The sequence below is a fragment of the Rhopilema esculentum genome, chromosome 21 (assembly GCF_057945365.1).
Source record: "Rhopilema esculentum isolate cy_ngs chromosome 21, ASM5794536v1, whole genome shotgun sequence".
In the NCBI taxonomy this organism is placed as follows: Eukaryota; Metazoa; Cnidaria; class Scyphozoa; order Rhizostomeae; family Rhizostomatidae; genus Rhopilema; species Rhopilema esculentum.
In genome coordinates, this window is record NC_142835.1 from 6,500,844 (window position 1) to 6,519,551 (window position 18,708).

Consider the following 18,708-nt stretch of genomic DNA (forward strand, 5'->3'; position numbering starts at 1 on the left):
GCCGATTTGGCCAAATTATGAAGAAAAATTTTATGGAAAAATTTCGCCAAATTTCCTAAGCCTATAGCCTTACTTTTTTATCAAAAATCGACCCTTCTTAGAAGTTGCTTTTTCGAAAACAAAGACTTTTATTCAAGAAGTAAATAAAATTACTGTTTTTTCTGAACATTTAGAACCGAGTTGGCCTGTTTATGAAGAAAAACTTTATGGAAAAATTTCGACAATTTTCCTAAGCCTATAGCCTTACTTTTTTATCAAAAATCGACCCTTCTTAGAAGTTGCTTTTTCGAAAACGAAGGCTTTTATTCATGAACTAAAGTCACTCATTGTTTTTTTTTTATCATTTAGAACTGATTTAGAAGGCTTTTGAAAAAAAGTTTTCTTGTAAAATTTTTAACTGATTTAATAGAACTTTAGCTTTTTCTTTTTTGGTCGAAAATTGATCCTTCCAAGAAAGAGTTAATTTTTCAAATACAAGGACTTTTATCTCAGAACTCTACTCGATTTTGTTTATTCTGATCATTTAGAACCGCCATTTTTTAAAAAACGTTTAGAGAAATTATATGATGTCTACAATCTTTTAGCCTTACATTTTTGTATCAAAAGTTGACCCTTCCAAGACGTTTTGATAATTAGACCACTATGTTCTTGAAATATCCAAATCTATTAGCTATGAAAATGACGACTTTCTTGAGGAGCCTAGTTTATTGAAAAGTTGAAAGGCTATAGACCATGAAAGTGACTCGAATTTAGAGAAGATTATTTTCATGAAATATCAAGGGCTTTGGTCAGGAAATATTTCAAATCTGCAAACTGTTCAAGAATAACGATATAATCCTGAGACAGAGATCTTATTAACATCATACATGCATGGATATTTTTTTGACCATTTAATTATAATAATCTAGAAGAAAGAAAAGCTGTGTACACTTTTTTGGCATATTTTACACTCATATTTTCGATTACAACAGATTCTTTCATGATTTAGAAGTAATTTACTTTGACAACCTCAAAGATTTTTATGATGATAACTGTACATTTTGCCCAAAATGAAGTATCAGAAGGTTTTTTCTAAACAAAATGAAGCGATCAAACGCTTTTGGCCCAGGAAATGTAACATCATGCTTATTCAATCATAAGCTCTGAGATCATGAAATAAGATAAAAGTTAAGCTTTTTTAGAAACTTTTGAAATAGCAAACTTGAATATATAAACTCCATTTAACTACAGCGTTGAGCTTATCTTTGAAACAATTCTGCTTTTATTATCTGCAAAACACTAGAAAAGTCATTTTTGTGATTTTGTCTTTCAGGGCTTTATAGAATTAGATTCAGTTCGAATTAATTGAGAATTAAACTCAGTTTTCATCTCGCAAATGCAACAATTTACGATAAACCGAATATGAAGGTAAAATTTTCAATACTTCAAAATTGCATATCTTCAATGTTTTGCTATTCTGAGTGTAACCAATCAATGAAACAAGTCAAACAATTTAATAGCTTCATCATAATCTCAGTAACTGCTTGATCAAAGATTGAGCTTGATCAAAGATTGACAACCTTAGTGACCTGCTTTTCAGGTAAAAATACGACAGCCTGCTGTTTCGGGAACATTTGCATACTACTTAAACTCTGCTGTTGTTCTTGCATGTTTTCCTGTTCATGCATTCTAGCTACAAAAATGTTTTCGTACTTGAATTTAAAGTAGTGTATAGCACAAGCTGTCATTATCATGAGCACGATTGTACCACTGACAACCCCACTTGTAATCCAGGCGATCAGATCCTTGTTATTTTCAGCTGCAAGTTTTGCATGACTTTTCGATTCCTTTTAAAAAAATTGCGAGATAAAGGTTTGTGAATTGATATAACCAAAATAAATCTTATATTTGTAATTAAAAAAGCGTGCAAGGGGAGTACTGCCATTGCGGCTTGAAATCTCACCTGTCATTGAACCAAGATGATAATAATTACCCTCAAATAGTATTATATTCTAACTAGAACCCCAAATTGATAGCATAAACCCAAAATTATGCAATTTGATAGCTTTCAGTAACAACAAAGTTCTGTAAAAATTTGATAACAGCATGCCAATATCAAAACAAGCCTTTAAACAGCAGATATTCACATTTTGCTTACAATTGTCCTTACAATATTTGGCTATGCAAATCATCTGGCATTGTTGTTCAGGGAGCCTGGACGGTATTGTGTGAATTCCATAAATCTCCTTCGCTACCCATTGGCTGTCGTTGATTTTGGAAATATGAAATCTTGTTCATTTTTTGAAAATAAGTCACAACCTCAACTCAGCTTTCAATTAAAAGGACTATCAAAGAGATAACGATTACTTAAAATAGCCCAAAGTGCCACCAAGTGACAGTGTTTCTCTTCATTGAGCCATTTAGTAGCCCATTTGTAAAACCCTCAAATTATATTGAATATGAGCTCTCTTCATAGCAATTCAATTCCCAAACAAAAATATCCACTCATCCCCTTTTTGAGCTACCTTTACTCATCAAATGGTAGAATCAATTTTCATAGGGAAAAATTAATTTGCACAAAACAAATTGTACGCTCTAAAATTACCTGACTGACTTGCTTCGTCGGTTTGCCGTCTGCTCGCTTCGCATTTCTTATCATTTCATTTTGATGTTGCGTTGAAGGTGCCTTGGTAGACGGCTTTCGCAATTTCTCAGCTTAAAGGGAACAAGTAGCTATAACTTGACTAAAATCTGCCAAAAATTAATGAAAAAAATCGAAAAAATAAAGATGAAGTTAAAAGGAAAGGTTGACAAATATATACAACATCTGATTTGTTTCTCCATCATTCATAGCAGATAACTGCTAGATTCTACATTAAAACCTTTGATTGTCTTTAAAAATGACTGGTCTTGGATTGATAATTAGTTTCAGTTTTATTTCAGCTTTATCTTACTTAGATTATTTGTTTTATCATCCGGCCTTGTTTTAAGGCTCAATGATAGCCAATATAACAATGATAAATTACAACATCACTCGTTATTATATGATAAACCAAAGCAAGAAAATTCATACAACCTCGTTTACAAACAGCCTCAGTATCATTTGATAAAATTTTAAAATTAGTTGTGTCGTAATAAACATTTACTATTATTACATAAATTTTTATATTAATATTATCATTATAAAGCAGCGTAACTCTTAAGTACCACTCCTAGCCCAAGAATACTATAAAATGAAATCTTCAAGATAATATTTTGTTTATCTATTTCCATAACAAACTGCTAACATTTTAAGGACTCAGAAAGGTGTATGAAAACATATCATTGTCTCTATTTTCAATTTACTAAACATAACTTACCAAAAATCCGCTTTCTAGCTTCTTCTAAGCTCTCTTGCTTCATTGGACAATGTTTTAGAATATCTTTTGTATAAGATAACGTGGAATCTCCAGTATAAAGCATTTTGTAAATAACATCTATCTACAAAAATGAAAAGAGGAAGTACAGTTACAGAATTAAATAAAAACAACTGCTTTGTTATTTTTCACTATTGGATGTGAATGGTTTTGAAAGTGACATGCACACATTTTTCTTACAGTCCAGTCTTTTTTATCATCTTGATCTTTCTTAAAGAAGGCAAACTTTCCTTATGCTACAAGATTTGTTCAATTAGCAAAAACATGTATAATGATAAGTTGTCTTTAAACATTTTTATCAAAGCAAGCATGTACAAAAGGGAAATGTTTCGTGGGGGTTAATGATTTACAAATATGTTTTAAAATTTGAAAGATATGAATTAAGGATCATATTATATTGTTATGTTAATCATTATATAAAAGATGTTTTAAGTCACTGTGCTCATACCTCAGCCACATAGATATCTTGAAGGCATCCAACAAAAGAATGGATTTTCGCAGAGGTTGACTGTTCTTGATACCCTGGAATGCTTCCTATGTAAATGGGGAAGCTGATAAGTTGCAGGTGCTGGCCACCATTCCATGTCTCACTCGATCTTTGAGAAAAACAATTTGTAGATAAAGCTCTAGAGCTACTGAGAAATCTAATTTAAATGCAATATTTTTTGTAAGACCCAAGTAAATTTTACCAAGGATTGATTTTTTATCGACATACAGTGAATTGTTTCTAAGACCACTAAATAAAAGTTCTGCTTTTTTAGAAACACAGTTTATTAGATGAGCTGCTCTGTTTTATGAATAAAGAAGGAAAATTTTCTAAAACAGATTGCATTTTATTCAAGCTTATACTGTACTTAAGTTTTGAGAACTTGAGCCTCTTTGTTCGTACAAAGATGAAGTGTGTTATTATGAGAGTAAGTGTGTAGGCAGTTACACAGTACTCTTCCAATTCTTCATTTTCTAATTACTTGTATTTCTTACTGTGGGAAATAAAGCATATCAACATAGAGTTGTAACTACATAATGTGACATGCTGTTTGCTAATGAGCTAACTTTGCCCTACCCTATAAAATCTTAATAATTTACTAAAAATAAAATAGAAAAGATTACGGCAAAAGGCGGGGGCAAAAACCACTGTGTGCGGCCATACCTTCTGTCAAGGGTGATGTCAACTACTGCCTTTGATATCTTAATTGTCAAGAAATGCCATTGGGCGTCGTGAAGAAGGCCTTTTCCAAGATAGAAAACTGCAAAAAACGATAAGATAATATATAATAACATTGTCAAATGATCGCTGATATGGTATAATAAAAAAAATTAAAAAATCATACCTAAGTTGATCAGTAAGAAGTGAAGGTTTTTAGATGGGTCCCCTCCCCTAATCCATACCTTATCCGTCAGCCATGTGAGTTGCATCTTTGTTGGTCAATGACATAATTTTCTGAGATGACAATCTTTCAAGTATATGTATCATTTCTCTAGAAAAGTTACTTATCAATGTTTTGCTTATTGGTTTAGTATTTTCCAGACAACATGGTCAAGTTGTCTCAATTGGCCGGACCGTTAGAAAAACTTTCAATTTTCTAACAACACTAACCATTCATGGTTTTTATTATTTCTAGCCTTGTTCTCAATTGTATATATCCTATAACTGTTAACATCTTCATCAGTCAATAGCTTCTAACTTACAGACACAGGCAATTGCTTCTAAAAACTCGAATCGTTGTCATCATTTTGCAGGGGATGTCGAAAAAGTGATTCACTCTATAGCAACAAGCTAAAATCACTGTTACATTTAGGATAATAAGTTGACACAAGATATTCCATGGCTCTAAATTAAGTTAAGCTTTACTTGAACACAAGGCCGGACTTAGGTCACAGCTTATTTATGTAACGAAACAATGTAACCTAAAAGTTGAGGATCCCTAAAGCAATAGAAGTGCAAAAAGTAATTGCTGTTTTTAAAATCAAATACCTTGTCCGGGCTGTAAGTGGACCTTAAGATAGCCGTCTTCGATTGAAATATGAAAGCCATCAGGGCCTTGTCTTGTGCCAAGAAGAAGGCCATCTGCCTGAGTGGTGCGAAATCTCAATCTAAACGTCACGGGGTATCGCCATTGGCTCAAAGTGATATTTATGAATTCAGATTTGTTTAAGAATACAACGTCGGTAGCTGCTAATGGAAGAAGAACATGAAAAGAAAACTAATTAATTTAGTTTAAATTTCTAAATAGACGACAATTGCAAATGCTATGCAATTATATGAAAAATGCACTGAACAGATAATTGAAATATAACTCCCAAACAGCTTTTGATGTTGCTAAAACCTGTTTGCAAGAATATAGTCAAAAGTAAGAGATGTGATGGGGGGGGGGGGGGGGGTGATGCAAAGGAGATATCAAACATTAAGTAATGGAAAATTATTTCACGAATTAAAAACAGATGATGAAAACCAGCAGATTGGAACACATCGACGTGTTCCAGGAGACCTCGTCAAAAATTATAGCACGACGAAAAAGGCTGAAAAGTGCTTCCAAGCATTTTTGTAATTGATTTTGATAATGTCAAAGTTGGACCTATCCAAAAAAAGCTGTAGCATTATGACTATACATTCCCTAAAGTATTGTTCTCGCTAGATTAACACGGCAAAAAAGTTTGCATTTTGAGCGATTCTCCCTCGCAGTGCAATAATTCTCCGTACGGATGGACCAAAATAATTTGAAAAGTCTTCTTTTTCTAAAATCAGGCACCCATGAGCAGGGGGGCTGGGAGGCTTTAGCAACCCAACTTTTTGCAGACAATTTCTCACGAAGGTCGATTTTAGGTTCTCTCTTTAGGCCGTATAAGAAGTGGTTGCAAAATTGCTTGAAATCATATCGAAGTTTTCTTCAATTTCAATATTTTGACAGTTGGAAATTGTTCTAATTGTTTCTTTGAATTCTGCATGCTTTTTCTCAAGAAAATTATTTAAAATACTAAGAAGTGAACTACCAGTAAAGCCTATTTTATTCGGTTTCAGCCCCCCCCCCCCCACTTTCTTAGACCCCCAACTTTACTTGACGCTCCGTGGTGCCTGAAAAAAACGTGAAATTTATGTAAACCAATTCCTGAAAGTAAATCAAGTCATGTAATATTCACATGTCCACTGTGAACATTCATCAAAGGTCTGCTTACCACTTGTGCATCTTGGGCCTTGAAATCCAGTGCCGATGCAGTCACATGCTGTCTCTGTGAACCAATTCAAGCATCTGCCATTGTTTTCACAAGAGTCTTCCCTGCATTTATCGAGACAGCCTGACTGCGTTTTGCTGCTTCTGATTGCCAAGCCTCGCTTTCGTGTCGTGTTCTTCAGCTCAATTGTCACTGAACCAATGCACCCGACAAACCTAGTGTCAAATTTAAAAGGAACAATGGAAATTAAGCAAATAGGTGCATATCTACAAATAAATACGCTTTCCTTGAGAAAAAGCATGCAGAATTTAAACAAACAATTAGAACAATTTCCAACTGTCAAAATATTGAAATTGAAGAAAACTTCGATATGATTTCAAGCAATTTTGCAACCATTTCTAAAAATACGGCCTAAAGAGAGAACTTAAAATCGACCTTCGTGAGAAACGGACCATAAATACCTAAAATGCATTAGAAGTATGTTTTGGAGACAAATATATACCTCTGCATGTAGTTGATTCTCTTTCTATCCACGGCTCCAGATATATTCGCATCGTCTTCTATTCCTCCAAAATACATCGGTGACGAAAGCAGTAGAGCATCGTCAACCAATGTTCTTTTTTCCTTATCAACACCAATGAATGATCCCGAGTCTGATATTTTGATTTCCACTTTGTGCCAGTGAATATCTGTAAGATCTTTGGCTAGGGTAAACGTATTCTTCAAGTAGTTCGAGCTGCTTTTTCGGTGGATATACACATTGAGCTGTCCATCAAGCAGAGCAAGTAGCAGATAATTATCAGTTTCCTTCCTTCCTGTCTTGTTGTCCATATACAAAAGCAAACAAGGAGAGCAGTATGTTTTGAATTGAAACGACAGCTGTACCATGCTCGTTGAGTTCCAATGCTCGTACTCTATATATGAGTAGTCTCTGTCAATTAATGTCACCGAGTGGCTTGGGGTTATGCCAGTTGTATATTTTACTTGAAAAGCTGTATAGAATGCAATGAAAAATCGAAATGGCCAACAGATCCACATTTTATTGAATATCTTCATTGTGTCAACGAATCATGTTTGGGATAAGTTATCTAAATTGTGAAAAGTAGAGCATTAATGCAAAGGATAAATTTAATTTTGCAAAAGATATGTCAATGTGAGGTCTGCTCGTGCAAAAAAGCTTTGTGAAGAAGAATGAAGAAGCTCAAAATGAAGAAGGTTCGGGACCTACTTTTGCACATCAAACAGAAGCAAAGGGCAAGTTTCCAATTATTAACAATATATCTTACTAAAATGCGTAGAGTTCATATAGCCTATTATGTTTAAAGGCGAAAATGTTAGACGTACCCTGATGAACAAAACTTGTCAAATAAGCAAATATTGGCTCATATATCCCCAAGATTACGTTAGCTTCAAGATTACACAAACGTTTCATTGCATTGAAGAATAAGACGTATTTGAAAATTTGTCATCTTTTGTTGCTGGTGCGTTTGAGCATCCAGTGCCTCAATCATTTTATCAGTTTGAGCATACTATCAGGAACGCTACAATCCAAGGTTATATTATATTATCCAGGCCAAATTAATTTCGGTCAGTAAGGTATGAGTTTTATAAAAATTCTTGTATTCATCTTTTGGTTATCCATTTCTTTGTATCAGATTGCGTCTTAAATGTATAGTTGACATTGACTTGAATCATGAACCCATATTTGTCCAAAAAATCCTAAAAAACATCATACTTAAAAAAAATGTTTGCTATTTGCTATGCAGGTAGCCAAAATTGAAACCTGGAAATGAAAATAAGTCGACTGGTTGAATATCACTGTCTCTAAAAGCTCACATTATGTGAAATCAGACGAATTGCGATTCTTTGATGATTCTTTGTCACGCGCAAGCTGCACCATAGACGGTTCTGAGCGTAAGATAAACATCTTCAGAACAATAGGAGAGAATCGCTGGCTCAATTCAAAATACAACTCATCGAAAATCCATGTATCTCCGAGCCTTTGTAGCCAGTTCCCTCTGTTATTGTCGTTTCATACACAAAAATCAATATATCAGACTGAAGAATCATATCTCGGATTCTATTACAAGGTTCTTTGAACCAGTCTAACACAAGCTGGCATGCAAAACAAACAAGATTTTCTGGACTTTAAACCATTTCTAAAAGACAAGGAGTCTTTTCCACTAAATGGATTGAGAATTTTCTACGATTCTTTAACCGCTTTCATTTAAAACACATCGAAAGCTGGAAACGTTTCCGATTTGATCCGAAATCGCCAGACCAACACAAGAAAATCTTTATTCTATAGACCAATTGTTGGACATTGGTCTTTCATATGCTGCGACTATAGTAAAAGGCCGTCATTGAGAGCAAAATACATCATTGACAGAAAGACATCACTGAAGGTGCAAACGAAACGATATGGGTGATAAAAGAGGCCTGTTTAAAACTCGTGGCTAATATGATTAGGGTCGGTCGTTAACGAACATATTAAGGGTTTTGAGGAATATAGAAGAATTTTTCTGGTTGCCAGGTAGGAACAGAAGTGTATGACGTATCCTGAATCTTAGGACATCGTGTTATCTTGAAGGAAGCTTGACAATTTCAACAATTGGGTAATGAAAGGATACTAGAAATAGTAATGGTTATGAAGCCTACCCGCTTGACGCATGCTTTTTACAAAGTTGAAGACGCCATAGGAAAGGTTCTTATAAAAATCACAGCTTCGTCATTCTTGACTCTGGCACTGGAGCCAATTGCCCCCGGGCCCCCAGTTCTAGGGGCCACATAAAGTAATGAATTCCCTTTAAAAGAATGGAACTAATCTAACGAAGCCTAGCCTTTCTTTCGGGAGCCTCATTTTTTGACCATTCGTATTGCAGTCAAACCAAAATCATGACTCTACGAATACGACCGGTTGAATTCCGTTCAACCACCGCCGCATTCGCGTCATTCGCTTTGCACAAATGCATCGCGTCATTCCCTCGGCTTAAAGCCACGACCCTCTTTTTCCATTGGGATGACCCCTTGACTAGCTATAGTCACAGTAGCGCGAGTTAAAAATTTTAACAAAATAGATCAAAACATGCTTTTTAATTCATGATCCCCTCCGGGAGCGCACCTCGTCATCTTGAGATTGAAGGTAATTCTTTTCTCTCCGAGGGTAATGTTTCTATTATCAATTCAAGGGAAGTAGGGTACCTGTAAAGCGGGGTTTCTGGGCTAGTAGCTGTTTAATCAATTTACACTAATTATGGTAAAATATGGCACGTTTGTTTTTTCATCAAATCATTTGTGGTAAAAAATTTGACTGATTTTTAATGATACCTGTTTAAAATTTTTCTGGGGCAGAGAAGTCAAGGGGACAATGGGATACAGTGTCACACTAGCAATCACAACATATGAAAGTGTATCGAGGGGCCTCAAAAGACTTAGGATTTTTCTCTGTGTTAAATTTATTCAATGTTAAAGCAAGTCATACTGTACAGCCAGCAAATCTTTATATAGATCGCTGGTTTGATGGAACAAGTAAGCAGCAGGAATCGCACAGATGTTCTCTTTAAAACACTGCTTCCCTTCATAGCTCTAAAATATTCATCAACAATTAATCACTTCGACCTAAAGCCGTTGCTAGTTTATACCTGTTGGCATGACGACCCATTTCCCAACCGATCATCTTTTTTGCAAAGCCAGATGCAAAGTGTATAAAGTATATAAGACATTTGGCAGTGCAAAGGGGGGAGGGTTAAATAGCCCGCCATACCTCAGGTAGAAAATCGTCCACGTGAATCTTAAAAAACAGACAAAATCATTTGAATTGGATATATCATTCTTCAAATACTCATACTAATTAAAGCCAGCATGTTTGAAAAGGTGTGCCATAGAACATAAAACTTTTCTCTTAAAATAATTCACTTTGTGAAACTTTGTCGTTTTGATAGAAATAAATTTTGATGAAAATGCCATCACTTCAGTCAAATATTGGCGTTTTCGGATATTTGCAATTTTGGGAATATTGGGGCAAACTTGAACATTTGGGATTGTGACAAATGAATTTTCAGACTGAGTTTTTTTTTGTAAGATTACCGTTTTTGCAAGTTTTATATTCTTAAAGGACTCTTATTTTTCAACCAAGCCTTAACCACACTTCGACGAGATAACAAATGAGATACGTCAGTCATGCGATTATTTTATGAACATTCCGAAACAGGCAACTGTAAAAAAGCGAGGCACAAAAATATAAGCTGAGGCTGGAAAATACTCTTCTTATATCCTTAAAAATTTGACGAATCTAAGCCTGAATATTCTTATAAACAGTATTTTTATAAAAAGTAAAGAGTGTCCCATTTCCTATGTAACAACGTGACAAGGTATCATGAAAACAAGTCTTGATATTAAATAAAAGTAGAAGCTTCTTAAACAGTTCCAAGATACAAATGAATGGGTGATCGACTCTACTTGCTAGATAGAAATACCCTCCGTAAGAGACACATAAATTCGCGCGCGGAAATACTGTAGAAGATAAGAGTGGAGAAGCGGAGGAATGCTCTTACTTTGCTTGAGTCACATATTAACTCTAATAGTGGAGCAGATCGAGATTACGCTGTACTTAATTTTGCCGCATGTCTATAAAGATAATCACGATAAATTATACACCTTTTCGATGCTTAGGGTTGCGCTTTTCATAGGAAAAAACGACTTCAAATCTTCTTGCATGGAGCAAATTGAACTAAATTGTTTGTTTAAGATTTCAGAAAAGCTGTCAAATTTAAACACAGAATTAAGCCCACTTCTTAAACATATGGAATAATTATTCTAAACTTCATTTACGTTTTGAAATGATTGCAATGAAAAAGCAAAGAACCTGTCCAGTAAGAGTTCTCCAGATTTTTTGTCGGCATGACAGAAGCGAATAAAATGAAAAATTGGGCTGAAGACCTACGAAAAGCCATAACAATCTCAAGTTACATTGTATAATTCTGAATAAATTATTAATGGAGATCAAATATTAATTTTCTGTCACATGTTTAAGCGAAATATACAATGAGACTGTTAAACGAAATACGATTTTGACTGCATTTTAAGAAGATCTTGGCCTAAAAATTTGGGTGTTTACAAAACATAAAACAGGTGGATCTTGTAACTATTGTACAAGTTAGCATTTGGCAGTTGGGAGTCAATTTCACATGTAGCTGGTTCAATAGAAAGCATAAACAAAAGTCAAAATTTCCAATTCTGTGTTATTGACAGGACTGGATTCTAGGCTTAGGCCTGGTCCTAAAACTTTCTTCAGAAAACCATCAATTTATAGAAAGGAAGATCTTGTGTATCATCTTCTGCTTCAACAATCATACTTTATAAGTTTTTAGTCTATAAATTTTGAACTGTATTGAATTGCACTTTGAAAGATAACTACACAAAGATTGACTAGATTAAGAAAACAATTGTGCAAGACACGATTAAAGCATCACCGATCAACGGTTTTGATCAAATTTTTTAGTCAACTGTATAACTACCAAACTTACATTCTCAGTTAAGGAATTGGAGCTTTTGCATTTATAATCGTCTAGGTCTTTGCAACCAAGATTCTAGAGTAGGTGCTGGGGAAGAATTTTGCCGACCAGATTGGGTTGGCATTTTTTATGAGCCACAACGGGTCCTTGGGCAGCTCAGGAACAACAGGCCCCTTATTATGGCAGATGACCCCCTCAATTCGAAAAGGTCAAGAGTGTGGGACTGAAAACAGGCTAATGCCACAGTAGTAAATATAGTTCCTCTTTTCAAATCGCAGTTCAAACTGACCTAGGATCCTTTCAGAATTTGTCCTGGTCCTTCGATAAAACCAAGTCAAAAAGCAACTGCTTCCTTGCCTCCTTGCCTCCTTGCCTCCTTGCCCCCTTGCCTCCTTGCCCCCTTGCCCCCTTGTCCCTTTGCCCCTTTGCCTTCTACCGCAAAGGTCTCCATTGTGTCTTTTCAATAAATGTCAAATGTATTTCTTTGTCTTTGTTACAAAGAAACAAGAAAAGAGGACCTAATCCGCAAACATGGTAGATTAAGTATGTATCTTTTCACCCTATCTTTTATTTGAGTCATTGAAAAGCCTAAAAAATTCCAACCTTGCAATTCGGATAGGTTTTCACTAATAAGGTTTTATTATCAAAGGCAATGCTATTTCAGATAGCAATTACTTTTTTCACCATGGAATTTATAAGTCATGTTTCGCTATGTAGATTTATTGAATCGCTTGTTGCTATGCTGAAGCCAGACTCGTCGCTAGCTAGTGCGCTCAGCTCAAGGGGGTATTTCAAGTCCCATTTGCCGACAAAGTGGGGGAGCCATCCTTTATTTTCTTTTTCTCTGATGAAGCCCCGTATGCCAAAATATTCGCTACTATTGATTTGTCTGTGTTCTCGGCACGTTGCAGTGTTTCTAATTTTCTACATTTCAACGATTATTTACCGCAAGCATTCCATTGGAGTTTGTCGAGCAACCTGCTATCATGTCCTTTCCTATATTCACTTACATCCTTTATTTGCCGACAAGTTTGGAGGTTTGCTGACTAAGCACCTCTAGATGGCACAATACTCTCCTTTTTTGCAGAGGAATTTTTTTCAAGGGGGTGTCACTCCACATGCCCCTTATTGTGATGGGCCTGGATGAAGCCTCTTTAAACCAGGAACAAGAAAGTGGGCAGGGGTGTTACACGTGGCATCCGGTTTTTCGAACAGTATCATTAAGTATTATGACCACACTTTTTAATCTTTGAAAATCTGTAGCTGTAGACTAAAAATACTTCTTAGGAAAATGGTGTTTACATGTGAAAGCCAAGGAGCTAAAATTGATCAAACAAGATGAATTTAAAGAAGATCGGCTTCTAGATGACCTTGATTATTTTATATTCTAGACAAAGAATCTTGTCTAGTTAGAAATGACAAGATAACAAAAGGTTTATGAGATGAATTCAGATATAGTTTCAGAAACTATAACAAGATGATAATAGTGTTGACGTACCAATAGAAGGCTTTATTTAACTAGCTTGCTATTATCAAATGAGATCTTAAAGAGTTGATTGCAGGCTTCTACAGTAAGCCCCAGGTAAGCATGGCCATTGAAAATCGTCTTTTACCATTATCCATGCAACAATAATGTACTACTGTAATCAGTATGTTTATCACAATTAACATGAAGCGCATGCATTGGGTTTTGCTAAACGTTTCGTGTAAATTAAGGACATGCCAACTCATAATCTCTTTCATTTATTTTAAGTAGATGTTTACCAACTAAGGTCACGCTTTGAAAACCTCCATCGAAAAAGGAATAGAGGCTTCCCAATTCTTTGCGAACTTAAATATTTGTTGATGTATAAACAGTAAACAAGAATTTTTGATAAATAAATTTCATCTGTATGGAATTGCCAAACAATTAGACAAGAAAAAATCATCGACAGTATTTTGCAACCAGTTTAAAACGATTCACTGATTACACTAAGAATACAAGTAGACTTTTTCGTCTAGTTTTGATCAGAATTTGGAGCTTTCCTTCAATGAGAGGAACAACTGCCTTGCTGGCATCATAATGCAAGGATACTCACAACATCCATAGAAACTCGTCAATATACACAACAACTAAACCTTTGCTCAAAACCTCGCTCAGCGATTCAACATCATTTCACTATATTTAGAAGACAGGAAGTACGTTGCATCAAGATAATGGATTCGCCCAAAATTTTCTCTAAAAGTCATTTTTCCGAAGCACAAATTGTCTTGATCAAAGCCTTGTGGATCACGTGATTTGCATAATATTCAAACATGCTCTAAGACGTAGACAACCAAGTTTACAAACAATCTTTTCTTGAAGCACTAGGTATGAATTTTAATCGGAAAGAGACAGGTACTTGATTGCTCTATTTATATTTAGCTAGAACTCACTGCCAACTCTGTTCTTTTCACAATTTCTCCGTTCGCAGCAGAAGTTTATGTCTTGTTCGCTTGATGAAAATGAAGATTTAAGGAAGTAAGAAGAAACCTGTGTTGTTGATTATAAAGTCTGTTTCTGTTTAGTCAAGAAAAGTTTTTATTTATTTGCATTGTGCTTTGAAAAACGTCGGTATGAGGAAGGATATGAGGAAGTTGTAGCTTTACATGTTGACGGCACTTTCACAAGAAATAAGTTACCGTGTAATCTAAAGGAAGCCGAGAAGTTTCAACGAGGCAGGTTTAACTGATCCTCTTTATTATGACTAAGTATATCTGTGTGATTATTAGCGTCTTGTATATCTGGACATATTCCAATATAAGGTTATTCTAATAGCAAGGCAAAGAGCAAAACATTAGAGAGCTAATTCTTAGAAAAAGTGTTTTGTGTCTTTAAATAGCTATTAGATAAGATGAAGAGATGACTTGAACAATGTTGCTGGTTTGATATAAGGCAGGGCGAGGAAGCCCAAATGGTAGTAGTTGGAGGACATCGACAAGCAGTGGCTGATGATAATTAGGCTAACAGGAGTAAAGGCACTCTACGCTTGAGGAAGTTTTTTGGGTAAATACAACACATCCTAAACGAACTATAACTGCAAAGGATTCTTATTTCATAAATTATATTGTTAGATTTTAAATATTGAGATTCGAGACTTTTTATATATTTGAGATATTAAATTCAAGTTTCAAAGTGATAGCTCCCTTTCTCTTCGTTAATGTTTAGAATGTATTATTTAATCGGTAAAAGTTATATCAAATACCTTTAAGATGTGAATACCATAGAAGCATCGCGTTTCCGATTTCCGCTGGTTCTTTCTGTTGCTGGCCTTTGTGATCGATCCATTTGTGAATCTACTGTCAGTTTTATTCAATACTGCATGAATAACTAAAACACATGGTAATGAGTGAAAGGCTGATATACGCTAAGAAAAATTGGCTTTGTCAAGACCAGGTTTACGATTACATTGATGAATTATGGATGAGGTATTCAAGTGATGAGCATGACCACATAGCTTAGTGCTTTGCATCTAAAACTGTGGTGTTTTAGGGTAATGTTAAAGAGATTGATGATTAAGCCAAAGGTTTAATAGTGTGTATACTAACTGAAAGCGTAATCAAGGCAACACTTCAAGGAGAGATACATGACTTCTGTTGGCTTAAACTACAGTTTGATAGCCTTAATAATATCACTTTATAAATATGGGAGTATGTTTTTAATATTTATCCACAATCATTATAAACTTTTATTTGAAGACAAGGTGCTCGATGGACAACAGTGAGAAGTTAGAGCTCTCGGTTGCTTGTGAAAACTTAGATTGAAAACATCGTCTAACAAGCACCTTCTTTTGGCTGGGAATTACTAAGAAAAGGTCATATTCAGCAACACTAGGCCTGTAAACATACTGCTTCAACCACACCGGTACTTTCCATACATACATTGCAATAAAAGGGCTCATCTTTATTGTCAACTTTCTCGGTAATCGTAAAAAAGGAGGGAGGAGCTCATAATTTAGTTTGTGCATATGTTGCTACCTAGCATTCGTGGGTAGTTTCTAGGACAATGGGAAGCTATGCTTAATGATAATGATAATAATAATGTTTGCACAGGGTAACCTCTTCATTATACCAAGTGCTGTTGACAACGAGGGTCCTGTATTAAGCAGTGTCCTGGTTCTTCTGCTCGATTGGACCAGACCTCCTGATTCCTACGCCTGGAGTAACAGAGAGCTGGCGAATCTACCAAGTTTAAGTAAACGTCTGGTCATGCCAGGGTTTCGAGCCAAAGACCCTTTGATATGTGGTCTGTGACCTTATCCACTGAGCAATTCCCACGTTATCACCCACCCGCATTATTGCTAAACCCTGCCAGCCATGCTAAACACTGCAATGTCATTGTACTCACCTTTGCATCAAGAAGCTTGGACAGCTTTCATGCACAGACATTTCCCAATTCTGGATTAATTTTGGATGATTCATCACATTTGGAGCAGCATAGAGAACACTTATGTTTTGTGCTTAATGCTTCACACTTCATTCAATTTGAGATAGAGCATTCAATGAGAAGCAAATCTGATTTGTCATCTCTTTGATGGTGACAAATGAAAACGCATTGGCAAGGGTGCATATAATATATTTGATACAATCCAAATTGTCAGGTTTGAATATATTTGTTTCAGAATTATTTGAACAAAGCGAAAAGCATGCTAAGATTTGCAGACAATTCATTAAAAAGGTGATTATGAAAACAGAAAGAAAAGAGAATGAAAGACTTAGGGCCTATTTATGGAAATGTGTGACAACTCGCTTACTGCAGAGAGCTCTCAGGGCAAGTAGTTGTCTATTCTGTATTTCATACAAAGAATGATTTTTACTGTTATATATGGAAGTAAAAAGCTAATGCATATTACTGTTATCACTGTTGGTACAATATCAATATGCAAACAGGCCTCATCTTGTAGCTAACTTGACAGCAAATTTAAACTGGGTTGCCATTTGGCCTCGTGCGGCCTATGTTTTGAAACATATTGTTATGGACAATACATTTCATGTTTAAAAAATGCCTATTATTGGTTTTTAAGAATATGTCTACAAAAGACTTCGATTCAGCCTCGTATTGATTAAAAGATTTAGCCTCTTTGTATCTTCAGTCTAGCCTCCGCTGACAAGTGCGGTGTAGCAGCCCTGAACTTAAATGAAAACTGAGAAACAGTCAACATGCACATCGAAATTGCTTGCAAAATTTTTATCAGTTAATAAAAATGCTATGTTTACTTTGAAAGATTATTATTGCTTGGTTTTAACGTAACCTCAGCTTGTGCATATGCATACAGACAGCATTTGCTAAGCTCGATGGGTAAATAAAAGTGAAGCTGTGTCACAGGGACGCAAGAAAGACCAAACCACATTCTAACATTCAGCTCATATCATATATTGTCAAAGATATCTTAGATTTCAAAGATTAAACATCTAGATAACATCTTGATATGAAAAATTTTGCTGAAACTACCTTTAATCGGGGTTATCTATTTTTGGAGTGAGGTTTTTAGATTTGAAAACATCTATTTATTGCAACAGTTTATGGGCTAGCAAATGTAGATGGATTTACTTTAAGTTTTTAATAAGATGAAGCAAACATAGAGAGACGAAATGACCTGCCCGGTACTAATTACGGTCTCTAATACAAACTAATACGAGATGCTAGCTAAAAAACAAGCTTAGAACGGAACACTGGAAACCATTTTGCAATTTAAGCGAATTGAGCTAATGATCTTAGAAGAGGTGTTCAATGACGGTCTGCGATCAAAGCCAGCTGAGGAGAGTTTTTGAAAGAAGTAATAGACTTGTCATAAGAAAGAGGTAATGCAGAATCCTACCGCCAAAACCATACTGGAATTTCATTATACGCAATTTCTTACCAAACATTCATTAAATACCTGATTTTAATTATCTAGGGTCTAAAGCACTTGATTTATTTTATTATAATTTGAAAGTTGTCTGATTTTAACGTGAAATTAAGGTTTATATTATAGAAATGCTATTAAAATTAATCATACTGTTAAGCGGACAGATGTTCTCACAGCAAAATTTTTAATTTAATAAAGTGGAAGTTTGGCGTGATTGGTTATGATTGTGACGTAATGGTGACGTTAAAGCAAATAGCTAATACACGAAAGTTTGCAACTGCGATCTAACTAAAAAGCAATCAATTTAAAAAGCAGCCCTTGGGCACTCGATCACTTTTGAGTACCGAGATGTGTTGCACGATAAAATGTTGTCACACTATATAAATGAGAGTGTACCCATCATTAGCCATTTTTACTATGTTGTTAACAAGCCAGAGAAAATATATTTGATTTACATACCCTTTACTGAACTTTTACGACGTTCGTATGAATTATTGCTGAGAGTTTTGCGTACAAAATCGATGTTATATTATGGCACGTCCCTGTTGAAAAATGTTTCAGATTAAAAGACCGTTTGCAAATTCACGTACAAAGGCAGGCAGATGCTAAAACATATGGCTGGCCAAGCAAGATTCAACACAAAATTTGCAAAAAACAACTGGGCGTAAACCAGCTTTCCTTTGCTCCTAACTATACGAGCAAAGAAAAGTTGGTTTACACTACCGTTGAAACTCTACCGTTATTATGCCACTAAGGACAAGC

General features: G+C 35.2%; 1 protein-coding gene across 6 annotated transcripts; it reads right to left on the reverse strand.

Annotated features, from left to right (window-relative positions):
* Nucleotides 1-309: 309 nt before the first annotated feature.
* LOC135684609 (neurexin-3b) lies at nt 310-18,359 on the reverse strand. Of its 6 annotated transcripts, none has more exons than XM_089114818.1 (9): nt 15,304-18,359; nt 7,069-7,654; nt 6,570-6,781; nt 5,371-5,571; nt 4,546-4,642; nt 3,844-3,991; nt 3,339-3,459; nt 2,585-2,694; nt 310-1,826 (listed from the first exon to the last, which is right to left on the reverse strand). In XM_089114818.1, exons 2-9 carry the CDS (start codon nt 7,620-7,622, stop codon nt 1,545-1,547), a joined length of 1,725 nt encoding a protein of 574 aa, XP_088970944.1. In that variant the 5' UTR covers nt 7,623-7,654; nt 15,304-18,359; the 3' UTR covers nt 310-1,544. The 6 variants fall into 6 exon arrangements, with proteins under 6 accessions (XP_088970944.1, XP_088970947.1, XP_088970943.1 ...); XM_089114821.1 differs by lacking the exon at nt 15,304-18,359 and adding an exon at nt 14,158-14,893; XM_089114817.1 differs by lacking the exon at nt 15,304-18,359 and adding an exon at nt 8,403-9,853.
* Nucleotides 18,360-18,708: the final 349 nt, after the last annotated feature.

Excerpts from the sequence above, each read along its gene's own strand:
- LOC135684609 (XM_089114818.1), bottom strand. The coding sequence starts at position 7,622 with ATGAAGATATTCAATAAAATGTGGATCTGTTGGCCATTTCGATTTTTC. Across the intron at positions 5,572-6,569 it reads AGGCCCAAGATGCACAAGTG|CAGCTACCGACGTTGTATTC; the intron begins GTAAGCAGACCT and ends TTCTTCCATTAG. Across the intron at positions 3,460-3,843 it reads AAGATATCTATGTGGCTGAG|ATAGATGTTATTTACAAAAT; the intron begins GTATGAGCACAG and ends TCATTTTTGTAG.